General features: G+C 41.9%; 1 protein-coding gene across 2 annotated transcripts in view; it reads right to left on the bottom strand.

Moving 5' to 3' along the window:
• Nucleotides 1-25491, bottom strand: part of LOC140462920 (uncharacterized protein SCO4629-like) — a 45099-nt gene extending 19608 nt beyond the window's left edge. For both annotated transcript variants that reach the window (XR_011954559.1, XM_072556412.1), the window contains exons 1-4: nucleotides 25384-25491; nucleotides 16864-16958; nucleotides 12424-12547; nucleotides 2689-2841 (exon numbers count right to left, since the gene is read on the bottom strand). Coding sequence is in view for 1 of the 2 variants with exons in the window: in XM_072556412.1 (XP_072412513.1) it covers nucleotides 2689-2841; nucleotides 12424-12547; nucleotides 16864-16935 (349 nt within the window). In the remaining variant the exon portion in view is untranslated. The remainder of the gene's footprint in view (nucleotides 1-2688; nucleotides 2842-12423; nucleotides 12548-16863; nucleotides 16959-25383) is intronic.
• Nucleotides 25492-25527: the final 36 nt, after the last annotated feature.

Here is a 25527-nt window from a genome sequence, read left to right as displayed (position 1 = left end):
AACAATCATTGAAATTAAGATTCAAAGATAGGGACCATAAGCAAATGGAGAAGCTCTTCACAGTTTTTTCAGTAAGTTACTTTCTATTTTCCCTTGAAAGGGTGGTCAATGCGAAATGTTAACTTGATTGCTCTCTCCGCAGATGCTGCCTGACCTGCTCGTTATTTCCAGTATTATCTCTTTTTGTTCCAGATTTCCAGCCTCTGCAGTAGTTTGCCTTTGTTTCAACAAAACTGAGCTCCTACTTTTTTTCTTCAGCAATTAGGGATAATTTCATTTTTAAGTGCTCCAGATACGGAACTGTAAACAAATTCTTCAATGAAAGGATTTACAATTCTGATTCTGACAGCTGACAGAGAAAACGTGGCCTAAAACTTCATCTCAGCAGATTCTTTTTCTATTTCACCTCTGTAATATCTTATACCAGGCAACCTTGGAGTAATTTTGGACATATTATTCATTTACTTGGATCTCAAATATGATATTAGACACTTCAACCCTGTTCCATTATTAAGTAAAATCAGCCACAATCTTATTGAGTGATGGAACAGGCTTGAGGGGCCAAATAGTTTACACTTGTTTCTACTTCTTATGTTGTTATGGATAACCTGACCAAGCCTTCAACTCTGCTCTCCTGTTGGCCTGAATCGCTTGATGATCAAAACATCTAACTCAACATTGAATACATTCAACCATGAGGTTTCAAATGAGAGCTAGACATATATTTAGAAGTGATGAATTTAGAGGGCTAAGGAGATGGAGAATGGGACAAGATCAGTAGCTATTTCAAGAGCCAGAACAGATTGGATGTGTCAAATGGCCTCCTTCTGTACTGTAAAACTCTATGATTCTATGATTTAGAATCCACAACTTTCTGTGAAAGAGGATTGAAGATTAAGTCCTCTTCTCCTCCATCTTAAATGAGAATAAACCCCTTATTCTCAAAATGTTCCCCTCGTTCTATTTTCCCCCCAAGAGGAAAACATCCTCTCGGCATTTACACTGTCAAGCCTCCTCAAATGCTATTTATTTCAATAAGATTACCTCTTATTCTACTAAACCCCATTGAGTGAAGGTCCAATGTGTTCAACTTTCTTCATCTATCAACCACTTGTTCCCAGAAACCAACTTATTGAACCTTCCCTGACTTGTTCCTTATGACAGTGTGTCCCTCTTGAACTGGCTCGATGGTAGAAGACAGAGGGTGGTGGAGGGTTGTTTTTCAGACTGGAGACCTGTGACCAGTGGAGTGCCACAAGGATCGGTGCTGGGTCCACTGCTTTGCGTCACTTATAAACGATTTGGATGTGAATATCGGAGGTATAGTTAGTAAGTTTGCAGATGACACCAAAATTGGAGGTGTAGTGGACAGCGAAGAATGTTACCTCAGAGTACAACTGGATCTTGATCAGATGGACCAATGGGCTGAGGAGTGGCAAATGGAGTTTAATTTAGATAAATGGGGGGTGCTGAATTTTGGAAAAGCAAATCAGAGCAAGACTTGTACACTTAATGGTAAGGTGCAGGCAAATGTTGCTGAATAAAGAGAGTGCAGGTTCATAGTTCTTTGAAAGTAGAGTCGCAGGTAGATAGGATAGTGAAGAAGGCCTTTGCTATGCTTTCCTTTATTGGTCAGAGCATTGAGTTATAGGAGTTGGGAGGTCATGTTGCAGCTGTACAGGATATTGGTTAGGTCACCGTTGGAATATTGCATGCGATTCTGGTCTCCTTCCTATTGGAAGGGTGTTGTGAAACTTGAAAGGGCTCAGAAATGATTTACAAGGATGTTGCCAGGGTTGGAGGATTTGAGCTACAGGGGGAGGCTGAACAGGCTGGGGCTGTTTTCCCTGGAACATCTGAGGCTGAGAGGTGACCTTATAGAAGTTTATAAGATCATGAGGGGCATGGATAGGGTAAATAGACAAGGTCTTTTTCCTGGGGTGGGGGAGTCCAGAATGAGAGGGCATAGGTTTAGGGTGACAGGGGAAAGATATAAAAGAGACCTAAGGGGCAACTTTTTCACATAGAGGGTGGTGTGTGTATAGAATGAGCTGCCAGAGGAATTGGTGGAGGCTGGTACAATTATAGCATCTAAAAGGCATTTGGATGGGTACATGAATAGGAAAGGTTTAGCGGGATATGGGCCAAGTGCTGGCAAATGGAACTGGATTAGGTTATGACATCTGGTCGGCGTGGACAAGTTGGACCAAAGGGTCTGTTTCCATGCTGTACATCTCTATGACTCTTTAAATAACTACATGTTATCCAGGTGTGTCTCACCAATGGCCTGAACTACTCTTCCCTTACAATCCATTTCCCCTTACAAAACCACATTTGGTAATAATTTAGGTCAAAATATGGTTGACTTTCTCCAGGTTCAGCAGTGTCATGGGTGAGGTTACTAGACGAAGCTGCTGGACTATTCATCCAATCATCCAAAGAGATGTGAGTTCAAATCCTACCAGCTTGACAATTTGAACTTTGTTTAATTCCGAGACGGAAGAGACTGCACCAGTTCATTCCATATAGAGTCCTTAGAGTCATCAGAATGAGGAGACATCATCTCAACAGTCTGTCTACATTTGATCTGGAATTCCTGGCCTTTGAAAGGATAGCACTGAATCATTGTATCACTCAATTTCCACAAGAAATATGTACTGAATAATAAATGGTCAGGCTGTTCTGTACCTGGAATGTTGTTGTCCTTCAGAGTTTGATATGCAAACCTTATATTCTCGCCCGTATTAGTGGCTTTTTTCTCCAGTATGATCTTGTCAGCTGGCACACCTAATTTAGTGGCAGTTTCAGCAAACACATCTGCCTCTGATTGATGCCACACTCCTGTTTTTAAAAATCATATTTATGATAACAAGTAAGAGGAATGAGTTTCTAAATGTCATTAACAATAAGGAAATAGATGGCTGCATTATTCATCAGTTAACATCACTGTTACTGTAACAATAATTTTTTAAAAGTTTAAAACTATATTTCAAGTAGTCACAGATGTGATGGGCAGAGTAACCTCTTTCTGTGCTGTAAATGTTTATACATGTTCAGAATATTCTAAATACCTGGAGAAGGGGCGTGCAGAAAATAAGGGGAGAGGTCAGGCATTATGTGAACTGATTGTTGGAAGAGACAGTAAAGACACAAATTAACTGGCCTTCTTCTCTGCTGTAACAATTCTATGATTCTAAGTGTAAATGAATAAAAGCAGTGGTACCTGAATTCCAGTGTTAATAATGAAGCATATTTTATAGAATGTACTGAATATCTGAGTTATATCAACAATAGAATCAACTTGAATTTACTTTAACAGATGAAACATCACAAAAGTGGTGAGCCTGTGGAATTCATTGTCACAGGAAATAGTTGATGCCAAAACATTGGATGTATTCAAAATGCGGCTAGATATAGCAATTGGGGCGAATGGGACCAAAGGTTATGGGAGAAAGCAGGATTAGGCCATTGAGTTGGATAATCAGCCATAATCATGATGAATGGCAGAGCAGGCTCGAAGGGCTGAATGGCCTCTTCCTGCTTCTATCTTCTATGTTTCTGTGTTAAAATGCTTCACCGGAGCTTAATAAGGCAGAAAGTCATTCAACAGATTTACTCACACTCATAACTGTAAATGAAATATTTGAACAATTTTCTGTTATTAAAATATCTTTTATAAACATTTTTAATTTTAATTTTGTTTGTGCTACCTGCCTCTATCAATGCAAATATTGTTTACAATTTAAAATCATATTATTAATGCATATTGTTCTCAATGGGATTGATTATAAATTTGCAACGACAAATATATTCTGAAACAATAAAAATGGAATCCACAAAAACAGTAAAACAGAACTATCCATTTACTGGTCCTCTCTAGTACAAGAGGACATCCTAAACTGCTTTACAACCAATGGCATTCTTTTGAAATGTAGTGACATCTGTAATATTGAGCAATGCATCTATTAATTTGTGCACAGCAATTTCCCACACATCACAATGGAATGAATAAACAGATTTGTTTTGATATTGTTGAGAGCTAAATACTGGCCACGGCATTAAAATAACACTACATTTCTTTTTTTTAAATAGTTCATGGGATCTCTTCCATCCACTTAAGATGGAATAGAGATGTTCTGTTTAAATTTAAGCATAGCACTTCTGACAGTGCAGCTGTCCCTCAGTAGTGCATAGAAGTGCCTGCTGAGGTTATATACTGCACGTTTTGGAGTAGGACATCAACCCATAACTTCCTTCCTCAGAGAAGAAAGTTACTGCTGAGCTAAAGTGTATACCTAAATAATTCACCAAGGCTTCATCATAAATGTAACATTAATTATGTTCAGAATAAACTCTTGCCATTCTTTTTGACCTATTTGACCAAAACCCAGTATACCTTAATCTTCTTAGCTTATTTATTAATTGTGTTAATTTTAAATATAACTGATAAAGTGAATTTATTATCTTCTTCACAAAAATGTGAAGAGTCCAATAGGATAACATTTGTGAAGCTCTTGACCCTTTTGTGAAACAAAAGCAAGAACTGCTGGAGAAAATCAGCAGGTCTGGCAGCATCTGTGGAGAGGAAGTAGAGTTAATGTTTTGAGTCCAGTGACTCTTGTTCAGAACTTCAGTTCTTCAATACTAAAGAAGGGTCACTGGACTCGCAAAGTTAATTCTGCCAGACCTGCTGAGTTTCTCTAGGCAGATTTTACAAACCCACCGACTCCCAGAGCTATCTGGACTACACCTCTGCCCACCGTACCTCCTGCAAAAATGCCATACTCTATTCCCAATTCCTCCGCCTCCGCTGTATCTGCTCCCAGGAGGACCAGTTCCACCAGAGAACACACCAAATGGCCTCGTTATTTAGAGATCGCAATTTCCCTTCTCACGTGGTTGAAGATGCCCTCTAACGCATCTCATCCACATCCCGCCCCTCTGCCCTCAAACCCCATCCCCCCAACCATAACAAGACAGAACCCCCCCTTGTACTCTCTTTCCACCCTACCAACCTTCGTATAAACCTCATCATCCGATGACATTTCCGCCACCTCCAAACAGACCCCACCACCAGAGATATATTTCCCTCCCCACCCCTTTCTGCTTTCCGCAAAGACCGTTGCCTCCGTGACTACCTGGTCAGGTCCACACACCCCTACAACCCACCCTCCCGTCCTGGCACCCTCTCCTGCCACCACAGGAATTGCAAAACCTGCGCCCACACCTCCTCCCTCACCACCATCCAAGGCCCCAAAGGAGCCTTCCACATCCATCAAAGTTTTACCTGCACATCCACCAATGTCATTTATTGTATCCGTCATTCCCGATGCGGTCTTCTCTACATTGGGGGAGACTCGACGCCTCCTAGCAGAGCGCTTTAGGGAAAATCTCTGGGACACCCACACCAATCAAACCCACTGTCCCGTGGCCCAACATTTCATTCTGCTGAGGAAATGCAGGTCTTGGGCATCCTCCACTGTTGCTCCCTCACCACCTGACGCCTGGAAGAAGAACGCCTCATCTTCCGCCTCAGAACACTTCCAGCCCAGGGCATCAATGTGGACTTCACCAGTTTCCTCATTTCCCCTCACCCCACCTCACCCCAGTTCCAACCTTCCAGCTCAGCACTGTCCTCATGACCCGTCCTACCTGCCAATCTCCCTTCCCACCTATCCACTTCACCCTCCCCTCTGACCTATCACCTCCATTCCCACCCCCATTCACCTATTGTACTCTTGTTACCTTCTCCCCAGCCCCACCCCCACCCATTTATCTCTCCACCCTGGAGGCTTCCTGCCTCTATTCCTGATGAAGGGCTTTTGCCTGAAATGTCGATTTTCCTGGTCTTTGGATGCTGCCTGACCTGCTGTGTTTTTCCAGCACCACTCTGATCTAAAAACTGCTGAGTTTCTCTAGCAATTTCTGGTTTTGTTTCAGATTTCCAGCATCCGCAGTTCTTAATTTCTTTTGACCCTGTTATGAGTCTGCCTTAGAGCTGCAGGGGTTTTCTTGAAAACAGCTGTTCAGAAACTTGAGCATCATTGGATTCCATCCCAGGTTATTGTTCAAATTGGATATACAATGTCCCATTGTATATTAATGATCTAGACCTGGGTGTTCAGGGAACAACTTCAAAGCTGGCAGATGATACAAAAATTGGAAGCATTGTAAATGGTAAGGAGGACAATGTAGAATATCAAAGAGGTATAGAAAGAATGACAGAGTGGGAGGATATGAGGCAAATGAAGTTGACTTCAGAGAAATGTGAGGTCATGCATTTTGAAAGGAAGAACATGAACACATAACAGCAAAAAAGGGACAAAGGAAGTGCGGGAGCAGAGACCCTGGGTATGTGAACAGATTGATCACTGGAATTGGCTGGATAGCTGAAAGAGCAATTAATGCATTCTGGGCTTTATTAATAAGGGCATGGAATACATGAGCAAGGTGGTACTGAACTTGTACAAGACATTTGTTAGACTTGAGCTGGAGTATTGTGTACAGTTCTGGATGCCACACTATAGCAAGGATGTGAACGCATTGAAGAGACTGCAGAAGAGATTCACAAGAAAGATTCCAAGGATGAGAAGCTTCAGGTTGTGAGTTTGCTCACTGAGCTGGAAGGTTTGTTTTCAGATGTTTCGTCATCATGCTAGGTGACATCATCAGTAACCCTCTGATGAAGCGCTGGTGATATTGACCAAGACACATAAATAGAAATTGGGAGATAACACCAGCGCTTCACCAGAGGGTCACTGATGACAAAACATCTGAAAACAAACCTTCCAGCTCAGCAAACAAACTTACAACCTGAGCTACAAATCTTCTCAAAAATCGCAAATGAGGAGCTTCAGTTATGAGGACAGATTGAAGATGTTGAGACTGTTCTTGTTGAACAGAAGAATGCTGAGCCGAGGTCGGATCAATGTTTTCAAAATCAGGAAGAAACTGGATACAGGAGATTGGGAGAAACTATTCCCACTTGTAAAAATATCAAGAACAAGATGACACATTTAAAGTGATTTGCAAAAGAAACAAATATGATGTGAGAGAAACCTTTCTTTCAGAGAATGAGTGACTCGAGGCTGCAATACACTACCTGGTAGTGTGGGGAAGACAGGTTCAATTGAGGCATTCAAGAGATGACTATTTAAATAGAAACAATGTGCAAGGGGATTGGAAAAAGTCAGGAGAATGTCACTGATGATGCTCTTTTGGAGAACCAGTACAGACCCAATGGGCCAAATGACCTCCTTCTGCATCCTAAGGCTTCTGTGATTCTGTGTCTTCCAGATAAACTTTTGGATTCCATATTTAAAACTTTTGTACTTTTTCTTCAGTGTGACATGTTAATATTTGAATATTTAAAGCAAGGAGGTATTTGCTTCACTACTATATTAGTATAGAATTTTGTATTGATGACCATTTTCGTAATTAGCGTCTAATCTAAGTGCAGTCTGAACTGCACTGAAATGATAGACAAAAGTCTTTGCTTATCCTTCAAGACAGAACACTATCCCTTGCACCTTTATCTCGTTGAATAATCAGGAGTCAAAACTGCAATTTTTCACATATTTCACTTGAAAGCAGTACAGAAAAGGAAGGTGAACATAACTGGTAACATAGTCCAATCAAGTAGGTCTGTGACTGTGAAAATGCCTTTTAGATTGGGGTGATTGTCAACTGCTCACCATCTATTTATTCTCTGCAGAAAGGGCTGTCATCAGCTAGAAGTTAGTTGTAATGGCTGTGGGGTGAGGACTGGAGGGCAGCTGTGAGGGACACCTGCACAGTAACTAAAGTCCTTGATGCTGGGCCTGTAAATGGACAAACAGCCTGATGTCTAATGCAGGTGCGAGAAATGGAGAAGTGTTGAAATTGGAATCATAGAGTCATAGAAATGTACAGCATGGAAACAGACCCTTCGGTCCAACCTGTCCATGCTGACCAGATATCCCAACCCAATCTAGTCCCACCTGCTAGCACCCGGCCCATATCCCTCCAAACCCTTCCTATTCATATACCCATTCAAATGCCTCTTAAATGTTGCAATTGTACCAGCCTCCAAGTTGCCCCTTAGATCTCTTTTATATCTTTCCCCTCTCACCCTAAAAACTGCCCCAGCCTGTTCAGCCTCTCCCTGTATCTCATATCCTCTAACCCTGGCAACATCCTTGTAAACTTTTTCTGAACCCTTTCATGTTTCACAACATCTTTCCGATAGGAAGGAGACCAGAATTGCACACAATATTCCAACAAAGGCCTAACTAATGTCCTGTACAGCCGCCCTCCACTGGTTTTGCGGTACAACTGGATGCAGCCAGATGTAATGGCTGGCTCTTCCCTTTCTCAATTTTTCTTATGTTCCACGAACACGTAACAAATCCATTTATAAAATGCAAGTCAAAGCTAATGTATTTACCAAATTACAAAGAGTGGAAATTTCAGTATGTTTATCTATACATTGTTGAATTTGAAGAGGCACAACATAATTTACCCAAAAGATATCTTTCAAATATAGCCCTTACGAACACAAAAGGGTAATTGTAAATGCAAAGTCATAAGGCTGCTACATCAAACTATGAACGACATCAGAAGATATAGTAATGCCAGGAAAAAAAATGATGCAATATATGCCACAGAAACACAATGGGCAGAATCTTCTGGTTCTACCCTAAGCTTTTCGAGGGATGGGCAGGCAAGTAGGTGGGCAAAGTAATAGGGTGGGAGGCAAAATTTCAGTTTCCAAATGCCAGGATAAAGATTGTGGATTAAGTTCTCAGAACCTATCAGGTGATCAGGTTTCAGAACCTCTCCTGCATTTGTTAGCATGCCATGAATACTCAGTGACATTCTAGCCCAAGGAATTACAGAGGAACTTCAACTATCCAAAGGGCACGGGGTGGTGAGTATTTCGCTCAATTTATCGAAAGCTGGTTAATAAATGCCAGTTAATATAGTTAGCCACGCATCAGGACCTTGCGATCTTGTTCGGATAATCCAAAATTCGATTAATTGAATACCAGATAAATGATGTTCCTCTGTATATTAATGGGCGCAGTCTTGTTAGCCAAGACATGTTGGTCATATACCAGACGACCCATATAAAGCTTGTACCTGGAGGCATGGATTTCTTCCCCGACCTCTGATGAGTAGGAACTTGTTCAGCTGCTTAGCTTCATCATGACCAAGCTGTTTCATTATGCAAACATTCATTGTGTATTGGATGAAGCTTAACAGGGTCCACCAGCTCATGAGAAGTCTCAGTTATCTGTGGCCTTGCTTGCTGTAGCTCTTAAAAGCAGACTGTAGTGTAAGGGGAGAAGGATGACTGGACTCACAAGTGAGGCAGCCATATTGGCTGATACCATCTAACGGACTAGGGCAGACAAGGAGAGCTCAATGAAAACGGCTCTGAAGTGGAAACGGGACTCTACTGAAAAGGGGGATCAACAGAAACGTTTCATAGAAAGGTGGGCTGCTGGGAAAGAAAAGTAGGGAATGGGACTGAAGAGACTGCTGTCACCCCCAAACTTCTCTCAGTATGCATGTGCAAATTGCACATGTGCAGTACCTCTGCCAGTACTGCCGGAGGTGTCATTCCTTCCAGTTCACTCATACTTATTTTGCTGCAGCCATCTTTTTTACTGGCAAAGCACTTCACTAGGTGTGCATGCACAGAATGTGAACCTTTAGGAGGAGTCAGGAGATACTGTTGGGACTTGTTAGCAGCAATGGGAAGATACTAGGCAATGGAGGGAAGAAAATGGGATGCATATGTGAAGAGAAAGCAGAGTAAGGGTCACTGGACTCAAGGTTCTCCAGCAACTTCTCTTTTTTGCTTCGGATATACAGCATCCACAGTTCTTTGTTTTATTTTACAGTTATGAAGGGGAAGGCGCTTTCTTGAGGAAGGTGTACAGAACAAGACTACAAATATCTTTTACATGGCACCATCAGAAAGGGACAAACCAGTCAGAGGTCATGCAGGATGTACCTCAACATGGACAGTTGCCATCAGGCGGGCTTTCACCCTGATGAGGATCCAAGGGTATAATGAAAATGTCAAGGTCTCAGACAGAAAACATTAATTGCATTCCTGATATTTCTTCACAGATCAGTATTTTCCTGCCATACGTTTGTCCAACGCAGCTCAGCAGCTGTAATAACATGACTAAGGTTAAGCAGGAGGAGGATGGGAAAAAGGAGCAGCAACTGAAGCAAAGAGTTGAGGCTCAGGGGACTGCAGCTGTAGTATATGAAGTGGGGAATGAGTCTTCAGCATTGTCGAGCAGGCTAGTGGGAGAGAGTATAGCCACCTACAGATGTATGAATCACAGGGTCATGTCAAGGATAAGCTCAACCTGTGAGCTTATCTCAGTGCTCATCAGAATGTGACCCTAGATAGATTACCCACTGAGGTGAGTGATTCTGTGCTGCTGGAGGGTGAGGAGGAAGGTCTTGCATTCTCTGAGGGTCATGACATTCTCTCTGACATGTTTGGTGAGGTGCTGGTAAAGATGGCTTAGGAAAAGGCTATCCAGATACTGAGTAGCAAAATAAAGACTCATTAGTGTTGTGAGGTTTTATTAAGACATTGCTATTTGGCAATGGGAGTAGCTGCATCGAGGCTTTCTCAGTAGTTAGCTCTAGACATCCAAAATCCCCTTTGGCACACGTGGCCTCCCTGGCAAGCTGGATACCCTGCTCTTCAAAGGGAATGTGAAGCCCTACATCCCCTTTGCTACTCCAATGACCCTCCCCAATAGTTCTCCCTCCCCTTGCCTGGGTATATTTCTGCAGGTTGTGTGCATTCTTCACCTGGAGACGGTTTTATGAACCAGACCAAAATATATTAAGAAGATAGTCTAGATTTGAACCTTTTTTTATTTTAAAGGTGTTGTATTCCAGATGCAATTCAACTGGTCAAATTACCTGGTTTGAAGCAAAACACACTTTATTCATACAATATAGTTAAAATACAACAAAAGAAAAAAAATAAAGAAAAGAATTGTCTAAGCTATCATTCTATCAAAATGCTTAACCAATTAATAGATCCAGTAGCTATTAGTAATTAACTGTTCCAATATAATTATATCCCATAAACACACCCTGACAAAGGCAAACAGACTGTCTCACATGCAACTCCAGCAGCAGTAAGAGAACCCCAGGCTTTGAGCTGTAAGCAAGAGAGGAAAAACAGTTTCCACAACTTCAAGACCCCAGCAACAACCGCTACCGAAATGAAAACTCCTGTTTCTGTGAAAGTTTGATCCCACCCATTCATGCTGCTTCTATTGTTCTAACTTTAAAAAAGAAATCCAAGACCTCACAAACTGTTTACTCTAATGGCTCTGCATAAGCAGCTCCGTACTTCTGACTTAAACACTCTCTTCAAAACAAAAGACAAAATATACCTATTAAAGCCATAGTATCATCACAAGGGTCAGAAGCGCTTAGAGATATTAGTGTAGGTATGTGAACACTTTGAAGAGTTCATTCCCAGAGCTGTGATTGTCCATGTGCTTTACAAGTAAGAAGAACGTGGTTAGTGGGGGAAATAGGAGTAAAAGGTGTTCTAGTGTCAATGGAGACCTAGAGTTGATCCAAATCAATACAGAATCATAAGCTGCAGTAACCTGATGTATCTGTGAGGTGTTCATCCTGAAGCCATGTTTTGTTGAGGTTTACTTGTTGGAAAGTTATCAGGCATGTACATTCTGCTAGTTGTGGCGAAGGGTCAATGAGCTGTGAGCTAATGAGTGTTGTGGCTCCTTTTTTTGTTTTAGCTGTGAGCCCTGGCAGAGGTGTAACAGCCAGTAACATGGTGGCGTAAGGTGGAGATGCCTGGTAACCAACTTGTGTGTGGGAGTTCTCTGCAGGGGCAAGCTTACAAAGCTAACCCTTGCTTACAGGGGCATGAAACATTGCGATCCTGGTAAAGTGCACCAGGTCATTGACCTTCTTGTGACACTGGAGTATGATATTATTTAATGTCCAGGATGGGAGATGTTACAAACCATAGCGGTGCCTTTGTTCCGAGTAAGTGAGATCACCTGGGATGGGTGGAGATGAAGATGAACAGAGATTGTGTAATGAGTTGGAGAAAGTGAACAGCTCTCCACGTACTTTTAAAAATATGGTGCCTGGAAGTTGGAGCTGGTAGGGCCCAGCAGATAGTGGTGATGGTGGTTGGGGATGTAAGAGCTTCGTGTCCACCTTCTCTTGAAAATTCAGCATCTTTCCTGCATATGAGTCAGTAATGGGCTCAGGGGAATATAATTGTCCAAGAAAGCTCGGTCCATTTACAAGCAGAAATATTCCCTGCTTTTAGGCCCTCCTCCAAGCTTAGTCTCTTGGTGAAAAAATGATTCTGCCCCTTGTTTTATCTGCATATATTTAAGAAATATTGTTTCTTACCTACAGTATGGTTTCCTAGGTAGCCAGTAAATAGTATCCACGGAGCCCAATTTTCCAGGTAAAGAGTTGCAGCTCTTTCAGCCACCCGAATGTCATGACACCCCAGACCTATTATTACGTCACTCTGAAACACAGGGACACTCAAACAGACTTCTTGTACTCACTACCAACAATTTCCACATCAATACTAATAACAGACTCGCATAAAGCGATGTGAAATGTTATCGAGAAAAGCACATAAGCTGAAATGTTACCTGTCTCTCTCTCTTGATAGATGCCGACAGACATGCTGAGCATTGTTAGTATTTTTTAGGGTTTTTATTCTAAGATGCCAGCCTCAGCAGTATCTTGCTTCTGTGTTCAAGATAGCCCCTGACCTGATTTGCTCAAGCAGACACACCAGTGTCTCTTCATTGCTATTGTATCTCTGTTCCTTATTCCAATTCCCTGTAGTCAATGAAACCCTTTGCATTGTGCAGCAGTTCCTGTCACTTCTTTTCAGCAAGTTAGATTTTTTGCAGCTGCACTTTATTTTGAACCAAATACATAAAGTGAATCAGCACCATTAACATAAAGTGAATCAGCACCATTAACATAAAGTGAATCAGTACCATTAACATAAAGTGAATCAGCACCATTAACATAAAGTGAATCAGCACCATTAACAGGTCCAGACAGCAGGAGGTGGAAGGGTCAGAGCCGCTGACTGTCAACCCCGCTTCCACAACTACATTTGTACCCGGGTGTCCTTGGATAGGAAATAAACGTTATCCACCTATAATCTCGATGCTTTTAGAGTAAGTGGGTACTAAAGGGGGTACAGTGTTTTATCTTCCCTTCCAATTTTATTTTAATTCAGTCTCTCTCCCTCTCTCCCTACCTTTTGATGGTCTGCATTGTCCTTAGAGGCTTTGCAAATGAATGATTCAATTAGAAATTTGGTGATTTACTGGTGGTGATTATTGGATGAGAAACCATGGTTTGGTGATAGGAAAAAAATGTTCAATTTTGTATAAGAGTACTTCTGGAGATAAAAACAAACAAATGCAGTGAGTCAGAAGAGAGGCAGGCAGTGCTTGTAAATTGTTAGTTTAATTCTTCACACTGTTGAGTTGGTGGTGGTTTAATTAAAAATAAAACAATATTGAACAGGAAGGAGTTGGTGTAGTAATGTCACTGGACTAGGAATTCATAAACCCCCCTGTAAATGTCTCGAGAGCATGGGTTCAAATCTCACCATAGCTGATGATAAAATGTGAATTCAATTGAAGAAAAATCTCAAGTAATTCAGAGGGCTCCCCTGGTGTGGTATTGTCCCTACCTCTGGGTCAGGAGGCCTGAGTTTAAGTCCCACCTGCTCTAGAGGTGTACTGTAAAATCTCTCAACAGATTGATTAGGGAGTTTAGGGGTGGCATGGTGGCTCAGTGGTCAGCACTGCTGCCTCACAGCACCAGGGACCTGGGTTCAATTCCTGCTTTGGGTGACTGTCTGTGTGGAGTTTGCACATTGTCTGCATGGGTTTCCTCCAGGTGTTCTGGCTTCCTCCCAAATCCAGAGATGTGCAGGTGAGGTGAATTGGCCATAGTTTTCGGTGCATTAGTCAGGGGTAAATATAACAGAGGAGAATGGCTCTGGGTGGGTTACTCTTCAGAGGGTCAGTGTGGACTTGTTGGGCTGAAGGGCCTGTTTCCATACTGTATGTATGGAATGGGAATGTAATCAAAACTATTCTTTCATTTTTGGTCCCTGGTTCAAATCAGGTAAGTGGCCAAACAAAAGTGACACCGTCTCAAGCAGATGGAAGAATGCAACCTGAACTGTGTTTGAGCAGTTTTAATTTGGTTCCTTCAATGAGTATGAGGTGAGGGTACTGACACAGCATAAAGCTGAACACAATTCAGCATTAAGATATGAAACTTTTCTCCCTATTTTGGCACAAATATATGTTGGGAAATGGCATATTGTAATTTTCTACTCAGTCAAGAGGGAAATACCAGTAAAAAAAACAGTTATACCGGAGGTGAATGTACTGGTTACACTGGAGCTACATTCTGACATATGCAAGGTGAGGCAGACCAGTATGAATCGTTCACCAGTCTTACTGGTTTTCTCTCCTGGTATAGCCACGCAAAAGCCCTCCCTTTTAAAATGGCAATCGTATTCAAACAGGCTAGCATTGGAAATAGGTACAGCACAGGCTACCAGATGTTTCCAGAGTACAGCTCCAGTTCATTGTCAGAATTGAGCTTTGCTCCACTTTTGCCCCATGGTATAGCTGACCTGAAAATGTTACCATCAAAGAGAAAAAGGTTTCTTTTACCAGTACCAACTCCTCTCAATCTAATTATATTTTGTTATTTTATGGATTTTGTTTTATAGTTTTGCCCTTGGGGTGTTTTACTGAATCAGGCACAGTTTTGCTTTACCACCCCAACCCAGTAAGAGCCTTCACAGGCCATGATGCCCAAGCATCAATAATAGATTTTCTCACTCAGTTTATAAACTTGCAATTGCCACAAGTTTCAATCACATTTAGCTACTTAAGCCCCTACGATTTTGTTCTCTAAAACTAGAACTCTTTTCTACATGTCTGGAGTTAATAATTATAGTTTGTACAGTTACAGATGATGTTTCATTTGTGAAACAACAGAGCACATAGTGATTACTAAGACTGAAAGATTGTTTTCATTTGTTTATCCAAGTCAGTTTTTGTTTTCTGAGCAGGACTTCATTTGAATTAAAATAGTATGTGAGATAATTGAGCTTTGTACATGTGTGTTGCACTGTTTGAAGATGTGTATTAATAAAGAGTATATGAATAAGCTTTAGTTCAATACTACACTTCTGTAAATTATTGCCTCTTTCCCATTTGTGCAAAGCACTAACCAGGTTTCTCTTGAAAACAACATTAGAATAAAACATGCACAAACATGACATAAATGGACGTCCAAACATTCAAATTCATGCTGTATAGCTGAGGAATTCACAAAAAACACTAACATGACAGCCTACACTTAGAAACCCTCCAGCACAGAAAGAGACCATTCAGCCTATCGAGTCTGCACTGACCCTCCGAATAAAATCCCAACCAGACCCAGCATCCCATCCAATCCCACTATGGAGCAGTTTAACATGGCCAATCCCCCAAACCTGAACTGTATGCAGAGAACCTGGCAGAAACCCACACAGGCACAGGGAGAAGGTGCAAACTCTACACAGTCACCCAAGGCTGGAATCAAACCAGGGTGTCAGGCACGGTGAGGCAGAAGTGCTAACCACTGAACCACTGTGCTGCCAATTTTGCCAACCTTGAAGGATGATTAGGAACATGCACAATTATACATTTGTTTCTCACTAGCCATCTTGGAGCTGGAATTACTTGCTATGAAATTTGAACAACAATTTGAAACTTTAATGTGTATAAATATCCCAAAGTACCTCTCAGGGGCACAATCAAATTAAATTAATTGTGTTAAAGTAAGAGATATTAGCAGCAGTGACTGGAATCTTAAAGGCCTTAATAAGAGATTGGTGGAGAAGTGTAGAGGGAGGGCATTTCAGAGCATGAGGCTGAGGAGACTAAAGGCACAATAATAGCATAACAGAGACAAATTAAGTAAGAGACCAGAGTTGGAGGGTCACAGAATCAGAGAGCGTCAGAAGGATGAGGCTTTGAAGGGATTTGAACAGCAGAATGAGAATTTTGAGTTGGAACTGGCACTGGAAACAAGGAGTCAGCATAGGTCAGCAAGCATAGGTGTGATGGGTATGTCTGACTTGGCGTTAATTGTAATAAGGACAGCAGAGTTTCAGATTAGCTGATGATTATAGTGGGTGGAAGGTGGGTGGCTGACTGACACACTTTGGAATAGGAGAAAGTGAGGACTGCAGATGCTGGAGATCAGAGCTTAAAAATGTGTTGCTGGAAAAGCACAGCAGGTCAGGCAGCATCAAAGGAACAGGAGAATTGACGTTTCGGGCATTCCTGAAGAAGGGCTTACACCCGAAACGTTGATTCCCCTGTTCCTTTGATGCTGCCTGACCTGCTGCGCTTTTCCAGCAACACATTTTTAAACACTTTGGAAGAGTTCAGTCTGGATTTTACAGAAGCACAGTTGAATGCTTTGTTAGTAAATGAGTTAAGTCAGATCAGTGACAAATGCTGCCATAGAGGGGCAAGTCTATAGTCTTGTAATGAAGACACTTTGGAGGTTGCAGGTTTAACTGATAGTAACATAGCACAGTTGTAACATTGTAACATAGCTGTTTCAAAGTCAGTTTCAGCTTAAAACAGGGGTCAGGAAGGGGCTTGGAATCAAAGGCATGTGAATGGAGCAAGTAAATTCATTTGATAATAATTAATCAGTAAAATGCTTTTCTCTGTAGATTTGCTAATCTACAGTTTGTCTTCCGGCTAGTCATTTATAAGGCTTTCCTACCTTTACAAGAGGTTGACCCAGTCGAAGGTAATTCCACAATACTTGTGCCCATTGTTTGCAGTCATTATCCATGCCACTCACATCGTTGCCATCAGCTAAAATAAAGAACCAAACATTTTTCAATTACACCTTCTTGAGGGAATAGCATCTAAAGGTTCAATTAGCTTGCACGCCTATTGCAGCCAATAATCTTTGGATTAGTACATGTGCATGATGATGCGGGGTTATCAGATCTAAGCTGGACAATGAGGCACAAGGACACAGAATAATTCACAACGTGTGCTTGTATGTATCTGCACTTTCAGGACATTTAACTTTTGTCTCTGAAACAGGGGTGGGGGCTCAGACATTTTCCTTATGTCAAAAAAAATTGAATGGTGAGTTTACAAAATAGCTGAGAAATCCAACAGCATTGTTAAACTGTGACTTTGCACAATGCTAAAGTGGGTTGAAACTATTCTGCAATAGGGCTCACATTGCCTGGTTTTAATGTGCTCAGGTTGTGACACCACATCTAAGTAATAATTTGTTGTTGTTGTATCAGCGTAGTCTTACCAGAACATAGGGGCTGCTCTCTTATTAGAGAGAAGTGACTGGTGGTGATTTAACCTGAGGGCCACCAGACCTCAGGCAAGGGAAGAGATTGAGAAGGAGATTCCTTCGTGGTGACCTCAAACCAGTGAAGGAAATTGAACCCAAGCTGTTAGTATCACACTGCTCTGTAAACCAACAATCCGCAAACCAACAATCCAGCCAACTGAGCTAAACCGATTCCCCCAGGTAGTGATATTACTTTTAAATGAATGCAAGTTTCAAACCACCTTGCAGCAAAACACCCTCAAACTATATATATTTCAGGTAAAGTAGCAGACATTAAGCAAACTTTCTACAGTAATAATTGAGTTTATTGTAGCTAACAATTTAGGTGTAAATTTGTACTGGATAAGGATTTTTCATCAAAACCTAATCTATTACATTTCTAACCACAAACCTCAATTTAAATTCTAAAAGCTGAATTACCCTGGTGTCGGCTGGATTTTTCAGTTTGTTGTGAAGCCTCTGCAGTTCTCCCTGATTTCAATTTAAGCTACCTGACAAGACCTAGTTACTTCTGGGGCCAAACATCTCCCCTTCCAGTTTAAATCTAGAAAAAGTTAAGAAGATCTGTCCTCTAGCAGCAGTGTCAGCTAACAGGGTAAGCAACCAATTGCACTGAAGTATTCTCATAAAAAGCAAATGAGTAAATTAAAAAAAAATTATTGCTTCTATATTACATTTCAGATACAAAATTACTCAATGTGGTTGAATTAAGTAACAGAAATTAAATATGGGGGTGGGGGTGAGGGGGTGGTTTTAGCGAGTGGGTTCCTGGGTGTGTTTTTGTGTTAAAGCAGTTTGATTTTGGTTTGGAACAAGCTGACTTGTTCGGGAAAGGAACATTCCTTCCAAGTCAGATTCAGTTAATGCTGCATTAGCTAAAACGTTTTTTTTTAAAAAACCTGCAATTGGACTTCAAGTGAGTAAAAAAACTGCATCAGAGATGGTTGACAGAGAAAAGTTGGCACCTCAGGCTGGCAGGAATCTGGAGGAACTGGTGCAAGGGGTGATGGGCAGAAGGGCCATTGTTTTTCCTCAGGGCCACCAGAGGAGATGCAGCACCAGACCCTGCCAACTTTGTCAGACGTACTCACTCAGGTTAATGCGGGATCCACGGGTCAGAGGCATGCCCAGTGCTGCAGGAAGAAAATTTATGATCTTCCTTGCTCTGTAAAGCTAAATACTTCTCTTTGCAACTGCATATCCACTCGACCTCTGACAGCAGACCTATCTCCCACCAAGACTCATGGTCTCCTATTCTCACTATTGCATACAGCATGTCCCTTCAATCACCCTCACCTCCACCCCCATCTGCCCAGTCTACCAGTCTTGCATCCCCTCTGCACTTCCTATTTACTCACTCAGAACACCTCACCACTATTCACCCCTCTGGCACCACCATCAACAGCCGTACCATCTCACTTAGTTTCTGTTCATATCTCATACCAAGCAAGGGTTGCTTGCAATAGGGCAGAGTAGGCCAAGGTGGGTAGTGTGGTAGCCAACATTGATCAGCTCATGCCCTGCAAAAAGATTAAAAATCACACAACACCAGGTTATAGTCCAGCAGGTTTATTTGGAAGCACTATCTTTTGGAGTGCTGCTCCTTCAAAAAGGGATTGATCTTGACAACCAAGTCAGATTAATTGTCAAATGCTGTGTGATTTGTCCAATATCAACACCGAATTGTCAATTTATTCTAAAGATGCACAAGCTTCCATCCCTATTACTCAACTCCTTCATGCTCTTGTTTTCTGTAGGCTCAGGCATCCTCCAGCCATGAAAAAATAGCAGCCACCATCCACCTCTGAGGATGAAGATATAGTTCCCTCAGAGGAAGACTCTGCACTTCCCACTCCATCAGCTCACATGCTGGCACCGCAGAGAGGATGACAGCTAGATGAAATTCCGGATCACATTGCGGTGATTGCATCACTGCTGTATCTCTACAGCTGGCTGAGGAAGAAACACCCCAGGTTGCTGGCACTTGGAAGATTGCCAAAGACCAGACACCTGCTCAGCCCCAGGCTGGTGAGGGCTCCACGGTGTCAGCTATTAATAACTTGATTAAAATGCACAGACACTGGAGCAGCAGCCAGGTTTGTCAGAGACACTTGAGAAACTGAATGGTAGGTTGGTAGAGTACTGTGTACCAATGCTGACTGTGGCATGCACGCATTCAGCTGTCTCCATGGAGACAACCAGGTCCAGTAGAACACTCAGTGGCTGCCGAAGATGAATGCAGACCTGCACTCCATCACTGTCACTGTTGGTTCTCAGCATCAGCAACAAGGTGACAGGAGGAAGAGGGCCTTTCACTTCAATCTAGGGGCCTCTTCCTCACCAGGAGACAGGGTGATGCTGGTACTCACTCAGCCAGAGGAGGAAGTCCGTACAGCACCCCCAAGAAGACTCCTTTTGGGATACTCCAGAGGTGCCTGTGACCCTCAACTCCGAGGAGAGTGAGCCTGCATCTGACCAGGACTCTCTCAGCATGTCTGGGCCCTGTAGCTATGAATGTACCCTAGGTCATCTGTCCAAAGTTCCAATTGCAACAGACTGCAATAAAGTGTAGACTTCCCTCATTCTGGCTGCTGACCCTGGCACTGCACCTGGGTGTAATGGGAAGGAAAGGAAAAAGAATAAGGGCACGGAAGTGGCACTGATGCCCCCTCATTGTATCTGGAAGCTCATGTTTAAAAATACATCTTTGCTTTAAATCATCACCCGTGTGGTTGACTGTCATATCAGCTGCAGCATCAAGAATGAGGATCGAGAAACCATCATTTTTAAGGTGCACACAATGTTAGATCTCTGTCTGGAGGATTGCTGTTGTTTACCTGGTGCACATATGCATAGAAAACATCGTGATGTTTCATTGTGGGAGCCTTGAATATTGTGAAGACTGGCATTAACTTTTATTTCACAACAGGAAAAACATGAAATGAACAAACTAATAAGCTTTTTTTTTATTTGAGAATCCTTGCCCATACTAAAATGATGACTTCAGCCAACTCAGTCCCATTGGAAGCAATGTTTGTTTTAGAGTCATAGAGTCACAGAGATGTACAGCATGGAAACAGACCCTTTGGTCTGTTTTATTAACTAATGGGATGTGGGTGTGGTTGGTTGGGCCAGCATTCATTGTCCATTCCTAGGTGACACTGAGAAGATAAAGGTGACCTAATTCTTGAATTACTACAAACATGTGGTGTAGGTACATCCACAATGCCATGTGGGAGGGAGTTGCAGGATTATTACCCAGCAACAGTGTTGGAACGCCGATATATTTCCAACTTAGATGTTGAATGCGTTGGAGGGGATCTTGCGGGTGATGGTACTACCATGTGTCGGCTGATCTTGTCCTTCAAGATGGTAGTAGTCATGGGTTTGGAAGGTGCTGTGTAAAACAACCTTGGTGAATTTGTGCAGTGCATCTTGTAGATAGTACACACTGCTCCTACTGTGCGTGCATCGAAGGTGGAGAGGGAGAATGTTTGTGGATGTGTTGGCAATCAAGCAGGCTGCTTTGTCCTGGGTAGTGTCAATTCTAGAATTTTACAATAGCCTAACCTCGGTTGTTGGTAAAATTCCAGGATCCATCGTTAAGGATGAGGTTTCTAAATTCTTGGAAGAGCAGGATTGGATTAGAACAAGTCAACATGGATTTAGTAAGGGGAGGTCATGCCTGACAAACCTGTTAGAATTCTTTAAAGAGGTGACAAGTAGGTTAGACCAGGGAAACCCAGTGGATGTGGTCTATCTAGACTTCCAAAAGGCCTTTGATAAGGTGCCAAACGGGAGGCTGCTGAGTAAGGTGAGGGCCCATGGTGTTCGAGGTGAGCTACTGGCATGGATTGAGGATTAGCTGTCTGACAGAAGGCAGAGAGTTGGGATAAGAGGTTCTTTTTTGGAATGGCAGCCGGTGACAAGCGGTGTCCCACAGGGTTCAGTGTTGGGGCCGCAGCTGTTCGCATTATATATTCATGATCTGGATGAAGGGACTGGGGGCATTCAAGCGAAGTTTGCCGATGATACAAAGATAGGTGGACAGGCAGGTAGTACTGAGGAAGTGGGGAGGCTGCGGAAGGATCTAGACAGTTTGGGAGAGTGGTCCAGGAAATGGCTGATGAAGTTCAATGTGAGTAAATGCGAGGTCTTGCACTTTGGAAAAAGAATACAAGCGTGGACTACTTTCTAAACGGTGAGAAAATTCATAAAGCCAAAGTACAGAGGGATCTGGGAGTGCTAGTCGAGGATTCTCTAAAGGTAAACATGTAGGTTGAGTCCATGATTAAGAAAGCGAATGCAATGTTGTCATTTATCTCAAGAGGGTTGGAATATAAAAGCAGCGATGTGCTACTGAGACTTTATAAAGCTCTGGTTAGGCCCCATTTGGAGTACTGTGTCCAGTTTTGGGCCCCACACCTCAGGAGGGACATACTGGCACTGGCGCGTGTCCAGCAGAGATTCACATGGATGATCCCTGGAATGGTAGGTCTTACATATGAGGAACAGCTGAGGATCCTGGGATTGTACTCATTGTAGTTTAGAAGGTTAAGGGGAGATCTAATAGAAACTTACAAGATAGTACATGGCTTGGAAAGGGTGGACGCTAAGAAATTGTTTCCGTTAGGCGGGGAGACTAGGACCCGTGGGCACAGCCTTAAAATTAGAGGGGGTGAATTCAGAACAGAAATACGGAGACATTTCTTCAGACAGAGAGTGGTGGGCCTGTGGAATTCATTGCCGCAGAGTGCAGTGGAGGCAGAGATTGATAAATTCTTGATGTCACAAGGAATTAAGGGCTACGGGGAAAATGCGGGTAAGTGGAGTTAAAATGCCCATCAGCCATGATTAAATGGCGGAGTGGACTCGATGGGCCGAATGGCCTTACTTCCACTCCTATATCTTATGGTCTTAAGCTTCTTTGAGTGTTGTTGGAACTGCATTCATCCAGGTAACTCGGAGTATTCAATTACACTCCTGAATTATGCCTTGTAGATGGTGGACAGACTTTGGGAAGTCAGGATGTGAATTATTTGTTGCAGGATTCTTAGCCTCTGGCCAACTCTTTAAACAATAATATTTACACAGTTAATCCAATTAAGTTTCTGATCAATCGTAACCCCTCAGATATTGATAGTGAGATATTCAGTGATAGTAATGTCATCTCTTATTGGAAATGGTCATTGATCTGCAATTTGGTGGCATAATTATTACTTGCCATTTGTTCGCCCAAAACTGGATATTGTCCAGGGCGTGCTGCATTTGGATGTAGCCTGGTTCAGTATCTGAGGATTTCAGTGTCAAAGCATTTTGCTCAAGGGCTGGGAAGATTCTGCCCTCAGTAACTGTTTTCTTTAATAGAATTGACAATTTAAAATAGAGTGCAGTTAATAGTATTCATGTTCTTTGAATTTTTTTTGTTTTAAACAATGAATCTTGTGACTCCATTCATTTAGTCAATCCTGAGGCTTTGGATTTTGGATTTCAAAATTAAAAGTTTTTTTAAAAATCGGCTACCCAGACGATAACAATAGGCCTGCTCTCATCCAGCGTTCACAATATTTAAGTGTAACATTTTCAAGCATTTTACAGTGAGACTGACAAGAGTGGAACTTCATACCAATTCATTCACTGCTCATGGACGGTATTAAGCATGGTATATATGGTGGGAAACCTCACTGTGGAGAAGTATAAAATCACTGACAGCAACCTTGGTTTCCATGTTAATCTGCACACTGTTGGACTCCCAAAGTAGTTGTCAGTTTTGGTCCAGTAAACTGCAAATGCTGATAGCTTTACCAGCATTACCACTGCAAAACCCAAGCCAGTTATACTGAGACCAGTTTGCAATGCCGCAAAACAAATTCACTGAATCTTTACACAAATCACGTTTAACATAATTTGCTGAATATTGTAATTTTGCATGAAAAGGCCCAGAGGCAAGGAACATGTTCATATCTGAGGATTTTAGTGTCAAAGCATTTTGGAACATCCTCACTTAGTGGCAACTCCCTGTTTTGTTCTCTGGAGGATATGCCATTAAAGACGAATGGCATTGAACATTGTGCAATTTTCAGTGACCATCCCCACTTCTGACCTTATGATGGGGGAAGGACATCAATGATGCAACTGAAAATAGTTGGGCCTTGGGCACTCCCTTGAGGAACTTCTGCAGAGTTGTCCTGGAGCTGAAGTGAATGACCTTCAACAACCACAACCTCCTTCCTATATTCTAGGTATGACTCTAACCAATGGAGAGATTTCTCCTGATTCCCATTTACTCCAATTTTGTTAGGGGCTCCTTTATGCCATATATGGTCAAATGTGACATCAAACGGAGTCACTTTCATCTTACCTCTGGAATTCAGCTGTTTTGTCCATGTTTGACCCAAGGCTATAATGAGGTGACCATGGCAGAACCCAAACTGGGTGTCACTGAGCAAGTGCTGCTTGTTGGTGACATCTTCTATCACTTTATTGATGATCAAGAGTAAACAGATGGGGTGGTAATTGGTTGGGTTGGATTTGTCCTGCTTTTTGCACACAGGATATATCTGGGCAATTTTCCACATGGGGTCAGGTAAATGCTAGTGTTGCAGATGTTCCAGAAGGGCAGTGGCAAATTCTGGAGCACAACTTTTCAGTACTATTGCGAGAATGCTACTGTCAAGGCTGAGAGCATTTGTAGTATCCAGTGACTCCAACATTTTCTTGACATCACATGGAGTGAATTGAATTGTCTGAAGACAGGCATCTATGAAGCTAGAGGAGCTCTGGCAGAGTTGCCATGTTGCTCAAGGGCTGGGAACTTTCTGCCCTCAAGTAACTGTTTTCTTTAATATAATTGACAATTTAAAATAGAGTGCAGTTAATAGTATTCATGTTCTTTGATTTTTTTTTGTTTTAAACAATGAATCTTGTGACCTCATTCATTTAGTCATTCCTGAGGCTTTGGATTTTGGATTTCAAAATTAAACGTTTTTTTTAAAATCGGCTACCAAGACGATAACAATAGGCCTGCTCTCATCCAGCGTTCACAATATTTAAGTGTAACATTTTCAAACATTTTACAGTGAGACTGACAAGAGTGGAACTTCATACCAATTCATTCACTGCTCATGGACGGTATTAAGCATGGTATATATGGTGGGAAACCTCACTGTGGAGAAGTATAAAATCACTGACAGCAACCTTGGTTTCCATGTTAATCTGCACACTGTTGGACTCCCAAAGTAGGTGTCAGTTTTGGTCCAGTAAACGGCAAATGCTGATAGCTTTACCAGCATTACCACTGCAAAACCCAAGCCAGTTATGCTGAGACCAGTTTGCAATGCCGCAAAACAAATTCACTGAATCTTTACACAAATCACGTTTAACATAATTTGCTGAATATTGTAATTTTGCATGAAAAGGCCCAGAGGCAAGGAACATGCTCATAGCTAAATGATAAATTGTTTGCTACAATAAATGAATTATTCTCCTGATTGTCTCACTAAAATATGATATTGTGACAAAAAAAATGAAGCACTACTCTACCCCCTTCTGGAATTTTAAAAAAATTGCTACTTATTCTTTTATGGTAGTCTCACTTCTAAGTAAAAATAAATTCAAAGCTTAAAATTAAAATACATACCGAAAATCAACAAACTGCATAGATAAAATATGAAAAAAAATCATTCACAAAATCTATAATTATACCAAGGCGAGGAGATTTTGCTAATTTCAAGCTGTCTTGATTGAATGATTTCATCTCTGCATTGCGTGCTGTAACCTCCGGTGATGCACCAATGTGTAGAAATGCAGAAACCAAATTAGTCTTAAGGTCTGAATTTGTGAACTGATATTAGGAGACAATAAATTCCAATTGTGAATAAAAAGAACACAAAATCCATGTTTATTATTCGGTTCCTTTACCTGGTTATTGTTGGAATGGCACGGCTAGGCACTGCTTCCAAGTTCTTCTCTCACGGCCAAGCATAGCTTGATCCCTGCCGCCCGGGGTAAAGGCAGCATCTGCTTCCCTTTGTTTGCATCAATAATACTGTCATCTGACCTGTC

This window comes from Chiloscyllium punctatum, chromosome 37 (assembly GCF_047496795.1).
Source record: "Chiloscyllium punctatum isolate Juve2018m chromosome 37, sChiPun1.3, whole genome shotgun sequence".
NCBI lineage: Eukaryota > Metazoa > Chordata > Chondrichthyes > Orectolobiformes > Hemiscylliidae > Chiloscyllium > Chiloscyllium punctatum.
The sequence above is the reverse complement of the archived record's forward strand: the minus strand, read 5'-3'. Positions and strand labels throughout refer to the sequence as shown.